This window comes from Dipodomys merriami, unplaced genomic scaffold (assembly GCF_024711535.1).
Source record: "Dipodomys merriami isolate MVZ:Mamm:240054 unplaced genomic scaffold, mDipMer1.0.p SCAF_33, whole genome shotgun sequence".
In the NCBI taxonomy this organism is placed as follows: Eukaryota; Metazoa; Chordata; class Mammalia; order Rodentia; family Heteromyidae; genus Dipodomys; species Dipodomys merriami.
The window spans coordinates 16,981,912-17,004,173 of record NW_027204826.1 but is presented as its reverse complement, the minus strand read 5'-3'; the positions used below and the strand labels follow the sequence as shown (position 1 = coordinate 17,004,173).

General features: G+C 57.7%; 2 protein-coding genes across 6 annotated transcripts; both read left to right on the top strand.

Moving 5' to 3' along the window:
* The first annotated feature begins 86 nt into the window (after window positions 1–86).
* On the top strand, window positions 87–8,335 carry Pex11a (peroxisomal biogenesis factor 11 alpha). Of its 3 annotated transcripts, none has more exons than XR_011376586.1 (4): window positions 87–189; window positions 3,617–3,732; window positions 5,514–7,640; window positions 7,778–8,335. XR_011376586.1 is itself a non-coding variant. In XM_070043249.1 (4 exons), the coding sequence occupies exons 2-4, from the start codon at window positions 771–773 to the stop codon at window positions 6,083–6,085; spliced, it is 708 nt and encodes a 235-aa protein (XP_069899350.1). In that variant the 5' UTR covers window positions 167–189; window positions 461–770; the 3' UTR covers window positions 6,086–8,335. The 3 variants fall into 3 exon arrangements, 2 of the variants coding, with proteins under 2 accessions (XP_069899349.1, XP_069899350.1); XM_070043249.1 differs by adding an exon at window positions 461–790 and having other exon boundaries at window positions 167–189; window positions 5,514–8,335; XM_070043248.1 differs by having other exon boundaries at window positions 5,514–8,335.
* Plin1 (perilipin 1) lies at window positions 7,560–21,762 on the top strand. 3 transcript variants are annotated; one of them, XM_070043246.1, is made up of 10 exons: window positions 7,560–7,640; window positions 9,599–10,028; window positions 10,832–10,890; window positions 14,245–14,449; window positions 15,745–15,827; window positions 16,211–16,475; window positions 16,690–16,862; window positions 18,429–18,611; window positions 19,976–20,221; window positions 20,926–21,762. In XM_070043246.1, the coding sequence occupies exons 3-10, from the start codon at window positions 10,846–10,848 to the stop codon at window positions 21,268–21,270; spliced, it is 1,545 nt and encodes a 514-aa protein (XP_069899347.1). In that variant the 5' UTR covers window positions 7,560–7,640; window positions 9,599–10,028; window positions 10,832–10,845; the 3' UTR covers window positions 21,271–21,762. The 3 variants fall into 3 exon arrangements, with proteins under 3 accessions (XP_069899347.1, XP_069899346.1, XP_069899345.1); XM_070043245.1 differs by lacking the exons at window positions 7,560–7,640; window positions 9,599–10,028 and adding an exon at window positions 10,069–10,162; XM_070043244.1 differs by lacking the exons at window positions 7,560–7,640; window positions 9,599–10,028; window positions 10,832–10,890 and adding an exon at window positions 11,079–13,611.
* Window positions 21,763–22,262: the final 500 nt, after the last annotated feature.

The window sequence follows — 22,262 nt, the reverse complement described above, 5'->3', positions numbered from 1 at the left end:
CCCTCCTGGGGGAGGTGGGCGTGTCCCTCCCGTGGGCGGAGTCCCGGGCCGTGGGCTCCGCCCTCCGGGGATCCGCGGCTCCCCACAGGACCCGCGGGGAGCCGGAGCGACGCGAGGGCCGGGCCCGGGCGCCATGGACGCCTTCACGCGCTTCACTAACCAGACCCAGGGCCGGGACCGACTTTTCAGGTGAGTCCGGCGCCGGGGTTCTCGGCCCGCGCCCCGCCCCGCCCTGGACTCCGGCCGGCGGAGGAGGAGGTCGCCGCGGGGAAAGCCGGGCCGCGCGCCCGCCGCGCCGGGGGGCCGCGGGTGTCCGCGGGGCGGGCCGCGTGGGGGGGGCCCGGGTCCCCCCGACGTGCTCCCGCCGCGCCCCAGCGGCGCGGGAGGCTGAGCTGGGAGGATCGCGGCGCCGAGCCGGCCCAGCAGGAAAGTTCGAGGCTCTCCCCTCCTGCGGCGCCAGGGGTCGAGCCTCGAGCCGAGGAAGAAGAGAAGACCAAGCTCTCGCGCAGCGCCCGGGCCCCGAGTTCAAGTCCCCGGACTGGCAAAAACAGAAAAGCGCCTTCCGCCCCCCATCCTTACCCGGCGGGGGCCGGGGACCCCGGGAGCGACTCTGAAGCTGCAGCCCAGGGAGTCGCACAACACACGGGGCCGAGGGCCACTGCAGCGCCGCTGGTGATGCTTCTTGTGACACTTCGATTCCTGCCCAATAGTCCTTTACACCGAGCCACGGTGGCGGTTTTCCTGAGTAACTCTCTTTTCTGGGTCTGCAGATGCTAACACAAACCCACCAGTAAGAATCGTCCCAGTAAAGAGACTCTGGGGAGCTGGGCAGGTGGCTCAGTGGTAGAGTGTCCTTGCCTAGCATGTGAGCAGCCCTGGTTCGATTCCTCTGTACCACATACACAGAAAAAGCTGGAAGTGGCGCTGTGGCTCACGTGGCAGAGCGCTAGCCTTGAGCTGAAGAGCTCAAGGGACCGTGCCCAGGCCTAGAGTTCAAGCCCCATGACCGACCAAAAAAAAAGAAAAAGAGAGAGACTCTGGGGTGCCAACATTGCAGTGTTTTGCAACTCTTAAGTAACCCTCAGGAATAGAGATTTAAATCTTTCACAGTTAGGAGATGGTGTAGTAGATGGTCAAGTGAGATAGAAATGCACACCATTGATTCCAGTGCTCACCTCTCAGTGACTAAGCCGGACTGCTGTTCCCACGGATGCCATGGGCTCTCCTAAACAGTTGTGTTCTGTTCAGGCTTTATTAAAATCAAAACCTATCACTTTATTGTGCCTACATTGTATCCTGCAAGTCCAGCTTATCAAGGAGGATGGTGGTTAGAATAATCATTTCCACTATATTAGCAAAGTCTGAGATCTCCAACAACTCCTACTCCTCTGAACGCGCTGTAGACACTCATGAACAGCCTGGTGGCCCTCCAATAAGGCCTTGTTTTCAGGCCTATTCCTGAGACCAATCTGAGAAAGGAAGCTGTATTGTCATGAGCCTTCAAATCAGAAAACACTTACAAAAGAGACCTGGTGACTCTTGCCTATAATCCTAGCTACTCAGGAGGCTGAGATCTGAGGATCATGGTTCAGAGCCAGCCTGGGCAGGAAAAGTCCATGAGACTCTTATCTCCAATTAATCACCAGGAAACCAGAAGTGGTGCTGTGGCTCAGAGTGGTAGAGCACTAGCCTTGAGTGAAAAAAGAGCTCAGGGACTGTGCCCAGGCCCCCAGTTCAAGCCCCACAACTGACAAAAGAAAAAAGAGAACTGTACCTGAGGTGTGGCTCAAGTGGTAGAGTGCCTGAGATTCAAACCCCGGTAAAGAGAGCAAAGACCAGAAGAGAAAACCCCTATTTCTCCCTCTCCCTTTCCTTTCCCTCCAGGGTCCAAGCCAGGCTTCCACATGCAAGGTGTGGGCGCTGCTGTTGAGACACACGCACAGCCATGTTCCCTTTGCATTTAATTCCCAAAAGCTACTCCACCATTTTGGAGAATGGGCCTTGTTTTTATTGAGGATAATATTTAGGCTAGGAAGGTGGCTCAGTGGTAGAGTGCTTGCCTTGCATGCATGAGGCCCTGGGTTCAATTCCTCAGCACCACATAAGCAGAAATAGCCAGAAGTGGCGCTGTAGTTCAAATGGTAGACCAATAACCTTGAGCTGAAGGGCTGAGGGACAGCGCCCAGGCCCAGAGTTCAGGCCCTATGACCAAAATAATAACATTATTATTATTATTATTATTATATCAAGCTGGGCACCAGTGGCTCACATCTGTAATCCTAGCTACTCAGGAGGCTGAGATCTGAGGATCAAGGTTCAAAGCCAGCCCAGGCAGGAATGTCTGTGAGACTCCAGGCTCCATTAACCACCAGAAAACTGGAAGTTCGCTGTGGCTCAACTGGTAGAGTGCTAGCCTTGAGCTGAAGAGCTGAGGGACAGTTCTCCAGGCCCGGAGTTCAAGCCCCACAACCACCAAAAAAAAAAAAAAAAAAAAAAAAAAAAAAAAAAAAATATATATATATATATATATATATATATCATATTGGGTCTCAAAGGCAGCTACGGAACACTAGGAACCAGCACCTCCTTTTATGATGCGGAGTTTTAGGTGTATTCGGATGTTTGACTGAGAACTTTCTCATTTCTCATTGTGATAACTTTCTCATTTATCAAATTTATCACTAAATCATTGTCACTTGCAAGCCTGACAATAACTGCTTGATTGAAGATTTTATTAAACAGCATTCCTCCTAGACTTCATATATATAAGATGCATGTGTACTCATTTGCATCCTGGTGAATAGTTGGCCCTTTTGATTTGTTGGTTTTATGTTAAGATGGTCATCTAGTTTGGTCCAGAACTCGCTCTGTCACCCTGTCTGGCCTCAAACTCTTGAGCCTCCTGGCTCTGTTTCCTGAGTTGGTGGGATTACAGGTATACAACCAGCTTATTGGTCCTTTAGCTTTAGACACTGAAGTACTATTCCAACTGTGGACTGTTGGTTGGTTTCTGTTCGTGGGTTAGCTATGGGATAGACAAGTTCACGTGGGACTCTAAAACACCTCTGGGCTGGAAGTTGGCGCTTTTGGCTGCCCGCTGCCCGGTGCCTTGTTGCAGGGTTCTTTCCCAACGCTGGGTTGCGTGGCGCTGGAGCTCTCCCCTGGGTCCCTGGGGAGGGATGACTTCTGCTCCTGTAAGGGCAGCGGCCCCACAGTGTGTGGGATGCACTCGCGCCCTCTCCCTTCCTCCATGAATAACTTTTTTTCTTGTTTGTTTTTTTGTTTGGTGGGTTATGGGGCTTGAACTCAGGGCTGGGGCGCTGTCCCTGAGCTCTTTCACTCAAGGCAAGTGCTCTACTACTTTGAGCCACAGCGCCACTTCCAGCTTTCTGGTAGTTAATTGGAGATAAAGGGGTCTCATGGACATTCCTGCCTGGGATGGCTTTGAACCTTGATCCTCAGATATCAGTCTGCCAGGTCTCTTTTAAAGTGTGTTTTCTGGTTAGAGGGCTCATGACAATACAACCTCCTTTCCCAGATGGGTCTCAGAACAGGAGTCGGCCCAAAAACAAGCCGGGCGTGCAATTCATGTTCCTCATTTGTGTTTCCATTTCAGAGCCACTCAGTACACATGCATGTTGCTTAGATATTTGTTAGAGTCTAAAGCTGGCAGTGAGAAGCTGGTAATGAAGCTCAAGAAATTGGAGTCCAGTGTGAGCTCTGGTCGCAAGTGTAAGTACCTCGACTCCTGAGTTAGAGCCCTCAGCCCCAGCCCAGCCCTCACACTGCCTTCTCCAGGGTCACCATTTCCAGTCCACCAAGATCACGGATGAAATTAGCCTGTCAGGTCAGGCTGCCTCAAGGAACTACAGAAAGCTGAAGACAAACACCCACCTGAGTTCACACAGGGGGTAGCATGGAGCTACACCCTACCTCTGCTTAGTCACGGTGGGTGTGGGGTAGGGAAGAGTTTGCACACATCAGACTAGCCCTGTCCTATACCACCTGCCTTCACGGCTCCTCTTCCGGATTTTTACTGCCTAAATGAAGGCGAGCGTCTCAGACTTTATTTCCTAGGCTGGCTTCTAGGTGAGATTGTCCGATCTCAGCCTCCTGACTAGCCGGGATTACTGGCGTGCGCCTGAGGGCCTGGCCTCCATTCTTCCCTCACAGGCTGCAGGTGAAGCTGGGCTTCGCTCACACAGATGCTTGTGATCATGTGTCCTGGGGAATGGCACACTTCTGGCCACATTGTGAGCCTGACTCCTTACTGACCAGATGTTGCCACAGTTGGCCAGCGGGGACCTCAGAACAAGACTTACCACCTCACCTGTGGAGTGGCTTGGTTTGAGTACTTCCTTCCCAAAGGAGCATTCCTTAGCTTTATGAGAGACATAAAATCGCCTGCCCTACGTAAGGATATGAGGTTTAATGCTGGCTATGGTGGCTTAAGGTAGAAGAAGAGTAAGATATTTTAGAAGAGGAGAAACTTGAGTTGTGGCTGGAGAAATAGACCATTCTAGAAGGGAGGTTTTCCTGAGCCAAGTCAGGACTGTTATAAGCAAGTGATTGTGTGGGAGGATTGGTGTCAAACTGCGCAACTCATCTGACAAAGGCGGTCCAGGCCACAGGGGTGCAGTGATCTCTTCTAGACGCCTTCCAGGCCAAGATTAGAAATAGCTTAGCTTCTTTAGCATGCCGTTGCTTAAAGGTGATTTAGACTCTTGAAAATCCAGTATGTGTGGATCCAAGACGATCTAAGTAGTTAGTGCCAGGTACTTGGAGAGTCCGCACAGGCAAACGCACTGAGTCTCAAGTGCCATCCTTTAGGGAAAGTCTTCCTGCTCTGTCCACAGCCCCTCCCCCAGGGTCAGTAAACATATGTCAGCTGACGGTCCCAAGCTGACTAAAGTGCAGGCCCACATAAGGACTGCTGTTTAAGAGTTGATCGGTTTGCCTGGGATCCCCAACTCTGCACTCCACCCCACTAGCAGTAGTGTGTGTATGTGTGTGTGTTTTTAAGTCAGTCTTCTTTGGAAAATCATCTGTATAAGGATGTCACACGAAAGCTGGGTGCTGGTGGCTCACACCTGTCTACTCAGGAGGCTGAGATCTGAGGACTGAAGTTCAAAGCCAGCCCGGGCAGGAAAATCCATGAGACTCTCATCTCCAATGAACCACCAGAAAACCAGAAGTGGCACTGTGGCTCAAAGTGGTAGACCCCTCACCTCGAGCAAAGGAAAGAATGTCCCAAGTCCCTGTGGAGAAGGGGGAGAGGGGGGACCCAGCTGCCAGTGTGCCCAGGCTGGTGTGGCATGCCCACAGCAGCGGAGGAGACACATGGAGGGGGGCACTGTCTTTAGTGCCTCTCAGGGTCACGTTAGGTGGCTGCAGCCCGCAGTCCTTTCCTGCCCCAGCTCCAGCCTCCCGCGCCCGCAGGCGTGAGGAGAGGGGCTGGCGCTGCCCGGGCCCCGGGTGAACGACGTGACTCTCGGCGTGCACTCTCCTTGCAGGGTTCAGACTGGGCAACGTGGTGCACGCCGTGCAGGCGACGGAGCAGAGCATCCGCGCGGCCGACCCGGTGCCGCGCCTGTGCCTCACACTAGCCAACCTGAACCGTGTGGTCTACTTCGTCTGCGACACGGTCCTCTGGGCGAAGAGCGTGGGCCTGGCCTCCCGCGTCCACCGGGAGCGGTGGCAGCTGCGCGCCGCCCGCCACTACTACTGCTTCCTCCTGCTGAGCCTGCTCCGAGACCTGTACGAGATTGCGCTGCACCTGGCGCAGGCTGCGGACCGCGGGGCCGGGGGAGAGAAGGCCCCCGGGGATGCCCAGGGGTGGCAGGCGGGGGACCACGGGGAGAGCGAGCGGCTCCAGCCCTCCGTCCTGCTCCTCTTCCGGTCTCTGAAGCGGCACCCGCCCCTGCTCCTGGACACGGTGAAGAACTTGTGCGATATCCTCATCCCCCTGAACCAGCTGGGCCTCTGCAGGCCCAGCCTCGGCATCATCGGGCTGGGGGGCCTGCTGTCCTCGCTGGTGGGCATGGTCACCGTGGCCTACCCCCAGATGAAGCTGAAGACGCGCTAGGCCGCTCGGAGCCCGCGCCAGCCCCTGGCCGTGCGGATGACATACGTCTGGAAGAATGGGCATTTGTGTTGGCCACCAGCCGGGTTAGACTCTACTTAGGGTTTTTTTTTTTTTTTGGGGGGGGTCAATTGTGGGGCTTGAACTCAGGGCCTGGGTGCTGTCTCTGAGCTCTTTTTGCTCAAGGTGAGCATTCTATCACTGAGCCATAGCACCACTTCCAGTTCTCTGGTGGTTAATGGGAGATGAGAGGCTCATGGACTGGCTCCTGCCCAGGCTGGCTGTGAACTGCAATCTTCAGATCTCAGCTTCCGGAGGAGCTAGGATCACAGGTGTGAGTCTCCGGTGCTTGGCTTTAAGGTTTTTTGGTTTTTTTTTTTGAGTGAGTGCTTAATGATTGGTAATGTAAGAAAGGTCAAGAATAAGGTGTAAGGACTGATGTGTGGGGTTTTATTGGGGGGGGGATTTTTTTTTGTCCTAAGCATTGAACTCAGGCCTGGGCACTGTCCCTGAGCTCTTTTGCTCAAGGCTAATTCCATACCACTCAGAGCCACAGCAGCACTTCAAATTTTCTGGTGGTCAATTAGAGATAAGAGTCTCATGGATTTTCCTGCCCAGGCTGGCTTTGAATCGCAATCCTCAGACCTCAGGCTCCTGAGTAGCTAGGATGACAAGCATGAGCCACCAGTGCCTGGCTTGATGTTTGTTTTTTAAAGTGTTAGAATATATGTGTGTGTTTCTTTCATTTTCTTTATTTTTTTGCCAGTCCTGGCTCTTGAACTCAGGGACTGGGCACTGTCCTTGAGCTCCTTTTGCTCAAGGCTAGCACTGCACTACTTCTGGCCTTTTCTGCTTCGGTGGTACTGAGGAATGGAACACAATGTTTCACGCATGCTAGGCAAGCACTCTGCCACTAAGCCTGTTCCCAGCCCTGATGTGTATACTTCTTTTTTTTTTTTTGGGTCTGGTCGTGGGGCCTGAACTCTGGGCCTGGGCGCTGTCCCTCAGCTCTTCAGCTCAAGGTTAGTGCTCTACCACTTGAGCCACAGCGCCACTTCCAGCTTTTTTCTTTTTTGCTTATGGGTTGCTGAGGAATCGAACCCAGGGCCTCATGCATGCAAGGCAAGTGCTCTACCACTGAGCCACCTTCCCAGCCCCGTGTATACTTCTTTTCCATTTTTCTAACCCTTGCCCAGCTTCTCCCAATGAGAGCCTGGGTGTCGTCTGAGTAAGAATGGACAGGGAGCAAAAGCTAACAAAGCAAAATGCTAACAGTCTACGAGCGAGGACTCGGGGGGGGGGGCTGGGCTGTGTGCACCTGGGCTCCGCACAGCCACAGTGAGTGCGATGTGCGGCTCTCCACTCTGACTTCCGCCCTCCCTCCTTCCTGCCGCCATCTCCCCACCTCTGGGTGTGGGCTGCAGGACGAGGGGGCAGAGCCTCTCAGCCCTTTGGCCCTGAGTGGCTTGTTGGGCGCCAGACACTCAGCCGCCGGGCCCCTGTGTCAGCTGTACCTGCAAGAAGCCTCTGGAACCTTAGAGAAGCCTCCGGGTCACCCGTGAGTAAACAGAAATCCTGACCCGGGGTGGAAGTAGGTGGAAGTTCACCACAGTGTCTGATACCTCACACAGAGCGCAGGAGCGTGCAGGGCTGTGATCCACTCAGCATTTCCTCAGTCCCTGCCTCCTGTCTCAGGTGTCACGGCGGAGGTCCCCCAGGGAGGCGGCCCACGTCACGCCGTCACCACATCATTTATCTGAGTAGAAGATCAGAAGAGGGCCGGGTGCTGGTGGCTCACACCACTAATCCTAGCTACTTAGGAGGCTGAGATCTGAGGATTGCGGTTCAAAACCAGCCCGGGCAGTAAACTCTGTGAGACTCATCTCCAATAAACCACTAGAAAACCAGAAGTGGCGCTGTGGCTCAAGCGGTAGAGCACTCACCTTGGGCTGAAGAGCTCAGGGACAGCGCCCAGACTCAGAGTTCAAGCCCCACGACTGACAAAAAAGAAAAAGAAAATCAGAAGAATATTCACTGAATGAATTGTGTCCTGGAAATGTGACTGGAAGTCTGTAAAAGTAATCTCAGGTCTTTGGGCTCCTGGTTAACTGAGGTAGATTTAAGGAACTATTTGGGGAATTTTGTAGGAAGCTTCTGGGACCAAGCAACTAATACTTGCCAATCACTGTTTTTTAACCTCGCAATCCTCTACCGTTAGAGATGCGTTGTGACCAATAAATTTCTAGATTCAGCCGGCTGGCACCTGTGCATGTGTTGGGGGCCGGAGAGGAGCGCTGCGGGAGGCGGCCTGCCGCGGGGAGGGGCCGCGTGGCGCCCCACGTGGCAGTGTGTTGTGAGCTGCCCCGTCACCCACTGTGGCGTGGGCAGCAGGAGCTGTGGGCGTCTCCAGGGCCTTCACAGCCATCCTTGGGTCCCTGTGAGTCGGGGTGGGCGGCGGGCAAGCTGGGAAACGCCACCTGCTTTCTCCAGAGCTGCTGTGCACCCCCGTGAGGTCCGCTGCCTCCTCCACGGCCTCCACATTTGTGGGGAGTCCGAGAACTAAAGAGGCTCCTTCACAGCCCAGCACCGTGACCCACGCGTCCATTCAGGGCCGCGCCTGGGGTGGGAAATCCACCAGGGAGCGTGACCAGGCCCCCACCGAGGTGTGGAGGTGGGGAACAGGCCAGAAGAGCGGGCGGGGAACGGATCGAACCCTGTGCCCTGTGCCCTGAGCCCTGCCCGCGCCCCTTGCTCCCCCAGGGACTTCCCTCCCCTCCCTTTCACCAGCCTCACCTCTCACCCACATTGAGAACCCAGCACTAAAGCCCGGTCCAGCTGTGTCAGCACCGCGCCCGGCTCGGAGCCCAGAACACACGCTGCCCTTTGGCCAGGCTGCCGTCCGCCGTGGAAGCCGGGGAGAGGCCCGAGCCGCCTCCTCTCCCCACCGCCGGCTCCCTCCGTCCCTGTGTCTTCCTGACTCTCCTCCATGACCTCCCTTTGGCTCCTGTGCTGTGGTATTTCACACCCAGGCTGCAGCCGGGGTCTCTGGCGCCCACTCAGCCCGCCCAGCACAGTCCATGCCTCGACAGCCAGAAATAGCCCCAGGGCTGTCCTCGGACTCACCTTTGTAAGTTTTTTCCTGTGCCAGTCCTGGGGCTTGAACTCAGGGCCTGGCTGCTGTCCCTGAGCTTTTGTGCTCAAGGCTAGTGCTCTACCACCTGAGCCACAGCGCCACTTCCAGCTTTTTGGTGGTTGATTGGTGATAAGAGTCTCATGGACTTCCCTGCCTGGGCTGGCTTTGAACTGTGGTCCTCAGATCTCAGCCTCCCAAGTAGCTGGATGACAGGCATGAGCCACCAATGCCCGGCCTTCTTACCCATCTTAACTAAGAGGCCCTGAGGCACCTCCTTTAGCCCCCCCTCACACCCCCCCAGGCACCTCCTTCAGCCACCACGTTGTCAGGTTGGGGAAAGGAACCAATGATTACAGAATTAATTGTTCATGTTTCATGACTAGGGATTGAACCCAGAGCCTCCGGCATGTAAGCGAACACTCCACCACCCGAGTCGCATCCCCAGCCCATGATCGCAGAGGAGTATGGAACCTGAGTATCGATAACTTTAACGACATACATCCCACCAAGAGCAAAAACTGCAGAAGCGGTGCTTCCTAACTCCGGAATAACAGCTAATAATAATAACCCCTCTGAGTTCGGGTCTCCTGCCCTGTGAGCTACATCTTCCTTGGCCAAATGTCCTTACAGGGGACCCAGGGGACTCTGGGTCAGATAACCATGGCAACTGGTGGCCCCTGCTCTCCCTTCCTGCCTGCCCTCCCCGAGCTGGGAGCCCAGTGGGCATTGCCCAAGAGTGCCCTGGTGACCAGAGGAGTCTCTGTGTGGAGACGCTGCGGCCGGGCACTCAGAGTGTGGCGGCCATCAGCTGCGGTGTGTATGGGGTCCTGGTGTGTGTTGAGTGCTGGGGGAGGGTTACTGGGAGGAGGACACCTAGGGGACCCAGGGCCAGGAGTGGAGCGCGTGAGTGGCTTGGGCCACTCGGTTTTCCTGAATGCAGCCCAATGGTTAGTTTTATGAGCAACTGAAGCTTGACACTCATTAGTCTCTTTTTAGACCCTCAGCTAAGGGCTCGGAGACTCTATCTGAATTTTTTAAAATTTTGTTTATTTATGGTACTCATGCTGGGACTTGAACTCAGGGCCTGAGCGCTGTCCCTTAGTGTTTTCACTCAAGGCTGGCAGTCTACCACTTAGGCCACAGCTCCACTTGTGGCTTGTTTGCTGGTTCATTGGAGATAGAAGTCTCTGGACTTTCCTGCCCAGGCTGGCTTCAAACCATGATCCTCAGATCTCAGCCTCCTGAGTAGCTAGGATGACAGGCGTGAGCCGCCGGTGCCCGGCAGCCTTTTCTCTTTTCTCTCTCGTGGTTTCCTGTGTTATTTCTTTCTTTCTTTCTTTCTTTTTTCTTTTTTGGTTGGTTGTGGGGCTTGAACTCTGGGCGCCACAGCGCCACTTCCTACGTTATTTCTTGTCTTGAGCGCTTCTAAGCAATGTCCGTGCTGATCTTAGGCCGGGCAGCCGTCCCTGCCAAGGGCCCCGGGGTGGCCTGAGTGTGTGGCATTCACCCTCTGCTGGGGGTGCTGAGCTCCCAGGCCAGGAGCCCGTGAAAAGGAGGAGCGGATGCTGGGGCTCGAAGGCCTGCAGGTCTCTCACACACCCGGGTCTGCCTTGCAGGGTGCACCGCTGGGATGGCAGCAAACAAGGGCCCGACCCTGGTGGCTGGAGATGCCCCGGTGAGTAACCTGAGGCGGGTGGACCCGCACGCGGGGGGTGAGGAGAGGGGGGGAGATTCAGGAGACAGGCGGGCTGTATGCAATGCACTACTAATTCCTGGGCCAGGAGTCAGTTATTGCTGCCTTCATTACCTCTGCAGGGCTGGGGTGGCAGGGCGTGGGGTGGGGGCGATCTGGGATAAAGAAAAGACTCCAGCCGGGTGCTGGTGGCTCACGCCTGTAATCCTAGCTACTCAGGAGGCTGAGATCTGAGGATCGCGGTTCAAAGCCAGCCCGGGCAGGAGAGACCGTGAGACTCCTATCTCCAATAAACCACCAGAAAACCGGAAGTGGCGCTGTAGCTCAAGTGGTAGAGTGCTTGCCTTGAGCTGAAGAGCTGAGGGACAGCGCCCAGGCCCAGAGTTCAAGCCCCACGACCGACAAAAAAAAAAGAAAAAAGAAAAAAAAGAAAAGACTCCTAGGAAAAACCAAGCAAAAGAGTTCCAGGTGGGGCTGGGAAGGTGGCTTAGTGGTAGAGCACTTGCCTTGCAAGCATGAGGCCCTGGGTTCGATTCCTCAGCACCACATAAGCAAAAAGAAAAAAGCCAGAAGTGGTGCTGTGGCTCAAGTGGTAGAGTGCTAGCCTTGAGCTGAAGAGCTGAGGGACAGCGCCCAGGCCCAGAGTTCAGGTCCCACGACTGGACCGCCCCCAAAAAATAAAAATAAGAGTTCCAGGTGCTTGTGGCTCACACCTGCGACCCTCCCACACTCAGGAGGCTGAGAGGTAAGGATCCTGGTTAGAAGGAAAGAAAGTCTGTGAGACGCTCATCTCCAATCAACCACCAAAAAGTTGGAAGGAGAGTGGTGGTTCAATTAGTAGAGCACCAGCCTTGGGCAAAAACACTAAGAGAGAGCACCCAGGCTCTGAGTTCAAGCCCAGTACTGGCAAAAACAACAATAGCCACAAAAAACCCAACCAACCAACCAATCAAACAAAAAACCCACTAAACAAAAAGGGACAGAGATATAGGCTGGGAGTTTAGGGGGCTGGCACAGAAGGGGACAGCTGTGTCCCCAAAACAAAGAGCCCAGGCTCAGTCCCCCAACTCGGGCATGTGTGATCTGTGTAGATCCACTCCATGGGTCAGCTTGGTGTCCGTCCCCCGTGAAGGTCACCTCCCGTGCGTGGCCTGAGCTGCTCCGTGTGGGAACAGGCCAGGGTCCAGTGCTTCTCTGCTTATCTCTAGCCTGTTTCTCACTGAGACTTGGGGTGATTTTGATACTTCTCTTGGATGCCTCTTGCCAAGGCCGCTCGGATGTGGGCCCAGTTCAGATAGTTGCTAAAACTTACGCATTGGGAACCATAAGCCCTCCTCTCCCCCACGTTGGCCTTGGCCTTGGGAGTCGCTGAGTTGCTCGGTGTTGTATTAAGGGCGCAGAGAGAGGAAATTCCAGCATTGTGAGTCCCTCCCCCAGCCCCTTGAGCTTTGTCTGCAACAGCCCTGCTCTGCCTAGAATGGCATTGCTGCCCACTCTGTCCAGCGACCCCGTGGGTCTGCTCCGTGGCTCTCCCAGCTCAGCCTGCCACACAGAGCAGGCCAGGCCTGCTCCTTTAGGTCAGAGCCCTGTCCTGGGGCACAGCTCCAGCATCTAAGCCAGGCCTGGGGTGTTTTCCCATATTATTTTTGCTGTGCACAATTCTTATTATTCCAAAGACCAGGCAGTGCCAACAGCCTAAGAATGTCACAGATGCTGAGCACTGGTACTTCATACCTGTCATCCTAGCTACTCAGGAGACTGAGATTTGAGGATCGAGGTTCAAGGCCAGCCCCGTCAGGAAATTCCATGACACTCTTGTTTCCAGTGAAGCACCAAAAACCAAAGTGGAGCTGTGGCTCAAATTGGTAGAGTGCTCGCCTTGAGCAAAATAAAAAGAGTTCAAGGACAGCACCCAGGTCCAGAGTTCAAGTCCCATGATCAACAACAACAACAACAAAAAGAATCTCACAGCTAAGTATCGGTGGCTCACGCCTATCATCCTAGCTCCTCAGGAGGCTGAGATCTGAGGATCATGGTTCAAAGGCAGCCTGGGCAGGAAAGTCCATGAAACTCTTCTCTCCAATAAACCACCAGAAAACTGGAAGTGGCGCCGTGGCCCAAGTGGTAGAGACCTAGCCTTGAGCTGAAGAGCTGAGGGGCAGCGCCCAGGCCTAGAGTTCAAGCCCCATGACCAACAACAACAAAAAAAGAATGTCACAGACTTTCCTGTGAAGGCTGGCTTCTAACCATGATCCTCAGATCTCAGCCTCCTGAGTAGTAGCTAGGAGCCACCAACAGGCGTGAGCCAGCAGCACCTGGTCAGTGCAAACCATTTATAAACCGCCTGAGGAATGAGCACCACTTCCGGTGAAGAAGAGACTCTTTAAGGAAGATGTATTTGACCTGCAACCCGTGAAGAGCCAGTGTGTGTCCGGCGAGACAGACTTGCTCAGCGCTGTCCCGGGGCACAGAGGGAAGACGAGGAAGTGTGCAGACCCGAGCTGGGCAGTGCCTGCCCACAGCCGGCCCAGCCCCTGTGTGTGTGTGTGGCCGGGGGGAGAGTTCCCAGCCACAGAGACGTCCACGCTCAAGCCCAGCATCGACATGCTGGCTAGCACTTGTGCTTCCGAGCCTTGGGAAGCCAGGATCCTGCGAGGCTGGGAAGATCTGAAGCTCCACACTCTGCGTGGTGCGGCCCTGACGGTAACACAGTGCTCCGACCCTTTCCTGCACCACACTTCCAAGCTGGCCCTGGCCATAGAGACGAGGCTCTGCTGGGAGAAAGAAAGTGCAAGAGTACATGCACACACACACAGCATTGTGGGATAGATGTGGAGCCAGCCTGGGGAAGGACACAATGGATACAATGCAGTGTGTGTGTGTGTGTGTGTGTGTGTGTGTGTGTGTGTGTGTGTGTATGGTCATACTCCCACGGGAGCCACGGGGGAAGTGGCCTTCCACCCAAAGTCGCATGGGAGGGAAGGTGAGGGAACTTCACAGGAGACCAGCATCTGGAGACGGGGGATGGGAGAGAGCACAGCACCGTGTTGATGGGGACATCAGACGAAAGGAGGAATACATGCGCACACGGGTGCAGTGACACCTGCTCTTTGCTGGGAGGGGGGTGGGGTTGGGGGGCCCTGGGGTGGGCCGGCAGTGGTGGAAGGGCTCTCTCCCCTCCCCACGGGGTGCCCCGTTCCCCTGTGGCGGGGGCATTGGGAGGTTGCTTTGTTCTTGGTATCTCCCAGCTCTCTTGGGTCCAGCCTCGCAGTGGGTGTCCTGGCCCCCAGCCCGCGCCCCCCATGGGGTAACTCCAGGGTGTTCCTTGGTCTACAGGAGCAGGAGAATGTGCTGCAGCGGGTCCTGCAGCTGCCGGTGGTGAGCGGCACCTGTGAGTGTGTTCAGAAGACCTACACCAGCACCAAGGAAGCGCACCCGCTGGTGGCCTCCGTGTGCAATGCCTACGAGAAGGGCGTGCAGGGCGCCAGCAGCCTGGCCGCCTGGGGCGTGGAGCCCGTGGTCCGCAGGCTCTCCACCCAGTGTAAGTTCTCCCAGGACACTTGGTAACTGCCCACTGATGCCACCTGCCCGCCTGCCATTCTGTCTGTCTGTCTGTATGTATGTCAGTGTCTGGTGACTGATAAAGTGTTCACCCATCTGCCTGACAGCCCATCATCTCCATATCAAGATTTAGGTAACAGCCGGGCACCAGTGGCTCACGCCTGTCATCTCAGCTGCTCAGGAGGCTGAGATCTGAGGACCATGGTTTGAAGCCAGCCCAGGCAGGAAAGTCCCTGTGAGACTCATAGCTCCAATGAACCACTCAAAAAACCAGAAGTAGCGCTGTGGCTCAAGTAGTAGAGCTCTATCCTTGGGGAACAGAGAGACTCAGGAACAGAGTCCAGGCCCTGAGTTCGAGCCCCACCAACAGCAACAAAAAGATGTAGATACGGCTCTCTTTGCAGCAATTGTCCACCCGGCATGTGCCATGGATGGCAATGATGGGTAAAACAATGCCCAAGGGAAGGGGTGGGCACTGGTGAGAGAGGGGTGGGGGACTGGCCAGATCCCCTCCCTCGCTCCACATCCAGCCTGGCAGCGAGAACCGAGTCTGGAGCGGAGGCAGCAGCGTGCGGGGATGCGGGAGGGCGCCCGCTCCGCTGCTGGGCTGGTTTGTGACACATGGGGGCAGCAGAGAGCCGTGCGCCGGCTATGGCCCCCACCAGCCTGGCCCTAAGCAGCGCTCAGTCCCATCTGAGACTGCGGTCTCCAAGGCACCCCATGACCAAGCTGAGAGAAACCCCAACTGCGAGAGAAGTCTAGCACCTTCCCCCAGCAGCCTGGAAAGACAGGAGACAGCACATCACCTGCGTGCTCTGCGGCTCCATGAATTAATGCATGAGGGTCTACAAACGTCTTTACAATCCCCCCCCCCTGTCCCGTCTCCCACCACTGGTCAGCCATGTCAACCCCTCCCGGCTAAAAGCCAGGGCCGTGGTGATCTGGAGCTGTCTGGGGCTGGGGACTGTCACCGAAGGCCCCCAGGTCTCTACTGTCACCCGCCTCCTTGGGGACCCGTGTGTGTCTTCTCTCCTCCTCTGGAGAACCCAGAACCCAGAACCCAGAACCCAGACAGGCGAGAGGCGGCGGGGGGCGGATGACGATGAAGAGAACAATGTTCCTTGCCAGCTTTCGTAGCTTCCATCCCTTCCTCCCCACGATAACCCCCGTCCACCTTTCACAAGGAAGGACCTGGAGCCCCAGGCTGGGCAGATGTTCCCACCTCTGGGCTTCAGGTGCTTTTATCCAACACACCCAAAAGTGACCCCCTTGCAGTCACAGCTGCCAATGAGCTGGCCTGCCGAGGCCTGGACCACCTGGAGGAGAAGATCCCTGCCCTCCAGTACCCACCTGAGAAGGTGAGCCCCCCCCACCCCCTCTCGCAGCCATCGCCCCTCAGGAAGGGCAGCAGCGGGGCTGGCAGGGCTCTGGGAGACTACAGCCAGCTAAGCCAGGGGCGCACACACTGAGATCCCCGTGATCCAACCCTCCACGCCACGCCCCTTCCCCTGGCCCTGTGTCCTTGGCTGCCCCCTGGGGGCTGGAGGGAGGGCTGGTGTTGTCTTGGGGGAGAGGCAGAATCCTGAGGGCTGGGAAGAGGCCAAACGCCCAGCCTCCACCAGCGCCCAGTGTGGATGCCGGCCTCCTAGGCTTTTAATAAGACTCTTCAGTGGGGTCTGAGACCAGGAGCAGCTGCTCCCAGGGCCTGCAAGGAGACCCCACAACCTTACCCGCCCCCCAGATCGCCTCTGAGCTGAAGGGCACCATCTCCACGCGCCTGCGCACTGCCCGGAAGAGCATCAGCGTGCCCATTGCCAGCACCTCCGACAAAGTCCTGGGCGCCACGCTGGCCAGCTGCGAGCTCGCCTGGGGGGTGGCCAGAGACACTGTGGAGTATGCGGCAGGGACGCGGGCCGGCCGGCTGGCCTCCGGGGGGGCCGAGCTCGCCCTCGACGGCATCGAGAAGGTGGTGGGGTTCCTCCTCCCTACGGCCAGCGAGGAGTCAGGTACCGGCCGGCACTGGGAATCGGCAGGAGGCGGCCCGGCCCGTGAAGCGCCCCTCTGGAATGGGCAGGGGCAGGGGCGGAATCTTCAGAGGGACCCAGAATCTTGTAGTCCCCTCACCCCACCCGGAGAGAAGGGAAGCAGGCGGGGTCCGGCGCCGGTGGGTGGGTTTGGGGTGACACCAGCGTGGCTCTTTCTCCATCAATCCCCACCCAGCCCCTACTTCTGGACACACCCAGACCCCGAAGGACCCCAAGGCCAAGCCCAGCCTGGCCAGCAGGGTCGGGGCGCTGGCCAACACCCTGTCTCGACACACCATGCGGACCTCCGCCTGGGCGCTGAAGCAGGGGCATGCCCTGGCCATGTGGATCCCCGGCGTGGCGCCCCTGGTGAGTGCCGCTGGCGGGGGCTGGCAGCTGGGGGGTCCCCCACCCCACCCCACCCCGGCCTCTCTGCTCCTGGGAACTTCTTCTCTGCTGATGGGATTGGCCCCTCAGTTCAGGACGAGGAAGGCCGGTGGGCTCACTGTCTGGGACCCTGCGCCCAAGGGAGCACTGTCTCTGAGTGGTTTTGCACAGACAAGTCTGGAACGTCTGCATGAGGAGCTTGCGTAGGAAACGCAGGCCCAGAGGGAAGTTGACATGTTAAGCGTGGAGGGCGGGCTGCGGTGCCGCTTAGTAGAAGAATGCTTGCCAGGATCCCAGAGGCCCTGGGTTTGATCCTCAGCAACGAGAAAAAAATAAAAGCTCAAAGATCGGCAAGTCACATGGGGACTTCTCGGCGATTCTGTGACTGTACCGGGGCTTGAACTCAGTGCCTCACGCTCTCCCTTGGCTTTTTTGCCCAAGGCTGGTGCTCTACCACTTGAGCCCCACTGCCCAATTCTGGCTCTTCGCTGGTTAACTGGAGATGAAGAGTCCATCCAAGGGATGGCTTCCAACCTCAGTCCTCAGATCTCAGACTCCTAAGTGGTGAGGATTACAGGCGTGAGCCACAGGTGTCCGGCATGAGAGGCAGTTTTAGAAGGATCGCCGGCCTGGGTCATTCCCTCACGCACATACACATGTGCTGAGAACCTACCTGCGCCGAGACCTACAGCGTGCCAGGTGCTGTGGCCCACGAGGACACAGGAGTGGCAAGGGGCTCACTGTCCCCGTACCAAGGGTCCTTTGCTGGTGAGTGAGTGTCTCAGCTCAGCCTGCAGTGGGCAGAACCCCAGCTGTTCCTGTAGAAGTTGAACAGCAAGGAGGGAGGCCCTGCCCGTCTCCTAAAGATGTGTGGGGCGTGGCAACTCATGCCTGTAATCCCAGCTACAAAGATCTCAACTTAGTAAGACCCCAGCTCAACATTTAACCAGTGCTAACAGAAGCTGGGTGCCTGTGGCTCATACCAGTCATCCCAGCTACTCAGGAGGCTGAGATCTGAGGATCATGGGTTGAAGCCAGCCCAGGCAGGAAAGTCTGTGAGATTCTTATCTCCAATAAACCACCAGAAAACTGGAAGTGGAGCTGTGGCTCAAGTTGTAGAGTGTTAGTCTTGAGCACCAAGAGGCTCAGGGATAGGCCATGAGTTCAAGCCCCAGGACCGGCAAAAACAAATTAATTAATTTAAAAGGGCTAGGGGATAGCTCAGGGGTAGAAAGTTTCCCTAGCACTGAATCCCTGATGCCTCAAGAAAGCTATGAAAGACATCAAGAATGTTCCTATCCAGCAGGTTTAGTAGTGCATGCCTGTAATCCCTGCACCCAGGAGGCTGAGGATGGAGGATCTCAAGTTCCAGGCCACCCTGGGCTGCATAGAGAGACCTGTCATTTAAAAAAAAAAATTGAAGAAAAGTCTTTGGGGACCAGGCCCTGCAACCACCCCGGCCTTGGGAGCGAGGGGCTCTGGATGCTGGGGTCCTGGCGGTCAGCAGACAGACGGCTGAGCCTGAGGTCTGCCGCCGTCCCTCCCCAGAGCAGCCTGGCCCAGTGGGGCGCGTCGGCCGCCATGCAGGTGGTGTCCCGGCCGCGGCAGAGCGAGGGGCGTGGGGCCTGGCTGCACAGCCTTGCCCAGGAGGACAGCCACGACGATCAGACAGACTCAGAGGGAGAGGAGACGGAGGAAGAAGAGTCAGAGACGGAGGAGAAGTTCAGCGAGGTGAGGGGGAAAGCAGGCCCCTCGCAGGCCCGGGCCGTGGGGCGGGGGGAGGGGGTAAAACAAGGGTCTCTGATACCAGCCAGAGACCTGGCGCATGTGTGCGACTCTCGCTCTCTCCGCTCCAAACCCACGGAGGACAGCATTTCCACCTCACTCTCTCAGCTGATCCTCACAAGATCCCTTCACAGGGATCAGCCGTGTGGTGGTATATGCCTGTAATCCCAGCAATGGGGTGAGAACAAAGTTCCAGGCCAGCCCATACGAAAAGCTATCGATGATGCTCCAACTCAACAAACCAGCTGGGCATGGTGGTCCGCTGCTATAATCCCGCTTTTAGGCAATGGTACAAGTAGGAGAACCATGGTCTGAGGCTGGTCGGAGGAGAAAAAGCAAGAGACGTTATCTGGAAAAATCACTCAAATGTGGCTGGAGTGGTAGAGTATGTCTAGTGAGTTGAAGGCTCTGGGTTCAAATCCCAGTACTGCCAAAAAGAGGCAGGGCAGAGATAGCCGCCCTGTTTTGCGGATGAAGAAATGCGTTGAGGGAGAACACATTTGCCCAAAGCCACACATCAAGGGTCAGAGCCAGACTTCCAAGCTGTCTTCTGTAGTGTGGAACATGAGTGGGTTTTCATAAAGGAGCCCTCTCTGTATGACCCACTTACAGGAAGTTCAAAAATAGGTATGGGGCTGTAATCTTACCTAAGTTACATAATTACTATTATAACATAGTGCATAATTACTATTATAAAGCATATAATTACCACTACCGTTGGCAGATCTCAAACCCTACATACTAGGCTCTTGTTTTCTTTTTGTGCCAGGGCTTGAACTCAGTGCCTGGTGCTTTCCCTGAGCTTTTTCTACCTCAAGTCACTTCAGCCATTTTCCAGCCTTTTTGGTGGTTCATTGGAGATCAGAATCTCACAGACTTTCCTGCCAGAGCTGGCTTCGAACCATGATCCTCAGCTCTCAGGCTCCTGGGTAGCAAGGATGACAGGCGTGAGCCACTGACACCAGGCAATCAGGTCTTTTAATAGACCTGGGGGCCGCCTGGGAGGCTGACATCTGAGGATCCTGGGTTTAAAGCCATTCTAGGTAGGAAAGTCCATGAGACTCTTATCTCCAATTAACCACTAAAAGACCATAGGTGGAGCTGTGGCTCAAGTGGTAGAGTGCCAGCCTTGACTTAAAGAGTTAAAGGACGGTGTCTAGGCCCTGAGTTCAAGCCCCAGTATGGACACACACAGACACAGATATGGGGGCTGGGTGTGAGCTCAGTAGTAGATCCTGTTTTTAGCATCATCTGGGTTTGATCTCCATACTCCCGGCTGCCGGAGGTGCTGACGGTGCCCTGGCCGTCAGGTGTCGGCGCTGCCCAGCCCGCAGGCCCTGCTGGGTGGGGCGGTCCACTCCCTGCGGCGGGGCCTCCAGAGCACCATCTCTGCTGTGACCTGGGCACCCGCGGCTGTGCTGGGCACCGCAGGGCGGATACTGCACCTCACGCCGGCTCCAGCCGTCTCTTCCACGAAGAAGCGGGCCATGTCACTGTCCGACGCCCTGAAGGGCGTGACTGACAACGTGGTGGACACGGTGGTTCACTATGTACCGGTGAGTCCCCCCCCCCCCCAGCCTCCCGCCACCTTCCTGTTCCCAAGGGGGCTCTGACAGGACAGCTAAGGGAGAGCTGACCAGAAGGGCTGCGGTCCCCCCCCCATCCCTGGACACCTTCCTGCCACCCTCAGTGCCCTCCGGAGGGGCCTCTCCAGCCCTGAGGGCAGAGGTCCAGGCCCCCTGGGCTGAGGCCTCTTGTCTGCACCCCATCATCAGTCTGAGGAACCCCGGGGCCCAGCGTGGTGCTCATCTCACAGTACCCACTGAAGGCCTGGCGTGCTGGCATGCGGTGGCTGGGCAGGTGGGAGGGACTCCCCGGGGGATGGGATGTAAAGTTCTAGGGACAGCAGCTGGTCTCTAATGGTCACCCAAAGGGCCCAAGCCCCCCCTTGCCCCAGCTAGTCACAGGGGGAACGGGAGGGCCGGCAAGCCCCTCAGAGGCAGCCGGCCTGCCCACCTGGGGCTGAGGGCACGTCCGGCAGGGGCAGCCTGGCGCTGGCCGGGTCCGAGTGCGGCCTGCGGCTGCAGCCCAGCAGGAATCGCAGGGCCTCCGGCCTTCCCGGAGCCCTCCGAGCCGCCTGGAACCCAGGGGGTCCCCGATGCCCCCATCCTGCTGCCCCAGCCCCCCCCGTCCCGTGATGGCCGCTCCGTGGGCCCCAGAGGGGACGAGGGGGGTCCTAAGGCGGCCGCGCGTCCCCCAGCTCCCCAGGCTGTCGCTGATGGAGCCGGAGAGCGAATTCCAGGACATCGACAACCCGCCCCCCGAGTCCGAGCGCCGGGGATCCGGGGCGCGGCCCGCCAGCCCCGAGCCCGCGCCGCGCCCCGCGGCGGCCCGCGGCGGCCCGCGCAGCACGCGGGGCCTCAGCGTCCCCTCCTGCTCCGGGCTGGACGACAAGGCGGAGACGCCCGCCGGCCCGCGCCCCGGCCTCCTGGCCATGCCCCGCGAGAAGCCGGCGCGCAGGGTCAGCGACAGCTTCTTCCGGCCCAGCGTCATGGAGCCCATCCTGGGCCGCGCGCAGTACAACCAGCTGCGCAAGAAGAGCTGAGTCCCGGGCCGCCGCCACCCTGGCTCCGCCCCGCCCCGCCCACCAATCACCACGCCCCCGCCAAGCCCCGCCTCAGAGACGCGCTCCGGACCCTAGAGCCCGCCCCGCCCACTTAGCTCCAGCCACGCCCCTTCCAGAGCCACGCCCCTTACAGCCACGCCCCACGGTCCCGAGCAGCTTTCTTTAACCCCGACCCCAAACTTGCAAGTGAGCCCCACCCTAGAGAGGGGGCCCCGGGCGGCCTGAGCCCATCTCCTCGCGGCCAGGGCGCGCGTCCTCCTGAGGCCTGGCCTGTTTATTGGAGAAAAGAGTCTCATGACCTTTCCTGCCCGGGCTGGCTTCGAACCCCGATCCTGAGATCTCAGCCGTCCAAGTAGCTCGGGTGACGGGCGTGGGAGCGCACACACACCCCATGGGGCAGCCGCTGCCCAGCCCGAGCTCTGGAAGTGCTGGTGCTGAGCGAGTCGAGGGAATCTATAAAATCAGTTTAAAGCCGAACGCGGCCCGAGTGTGCTTTCCTCGGGCGCCCCCGCCGGCGCTCGCGCGTCCTTCCCGTCCGAGCCTCCTCCTGGCGCGCAGGTGTGCGTGCGCGCGTCCGACGGGGCGGGTGGTCCGACCCGCTGTCCCGGGACAGAAGCGAGGCGACCTCAGAGGTGCACAGCCGTGAGAGCGATCGGGGTGGGCGCGGAGACGGGGGAGATGGGAGGTTGGGCCGTGGAGCTCGCGGGGTGGGAGGCCGGCTTGGCACCGAGAGAGGGACCGAGACGAGGGCGGCCGGACGGGGACGCGGACGCGTCTCGCTGGGAGGACACTCGACCTGCAGGAGGAGCCCGGTGGAGACGCTTCGGCCCCGCCCCGCCCCTCGGCAAGGCCCCGCCCCGTGCCAGGCCCCGCCCCTCGATCACGCCCCGCCCCTTCCGGCCGCTCAGGCCCCGCCCGGCTCCGCCCCAGCCCAGAGGCGGGCGGACTTGCGGGTGAGGGGCGGGATGTGG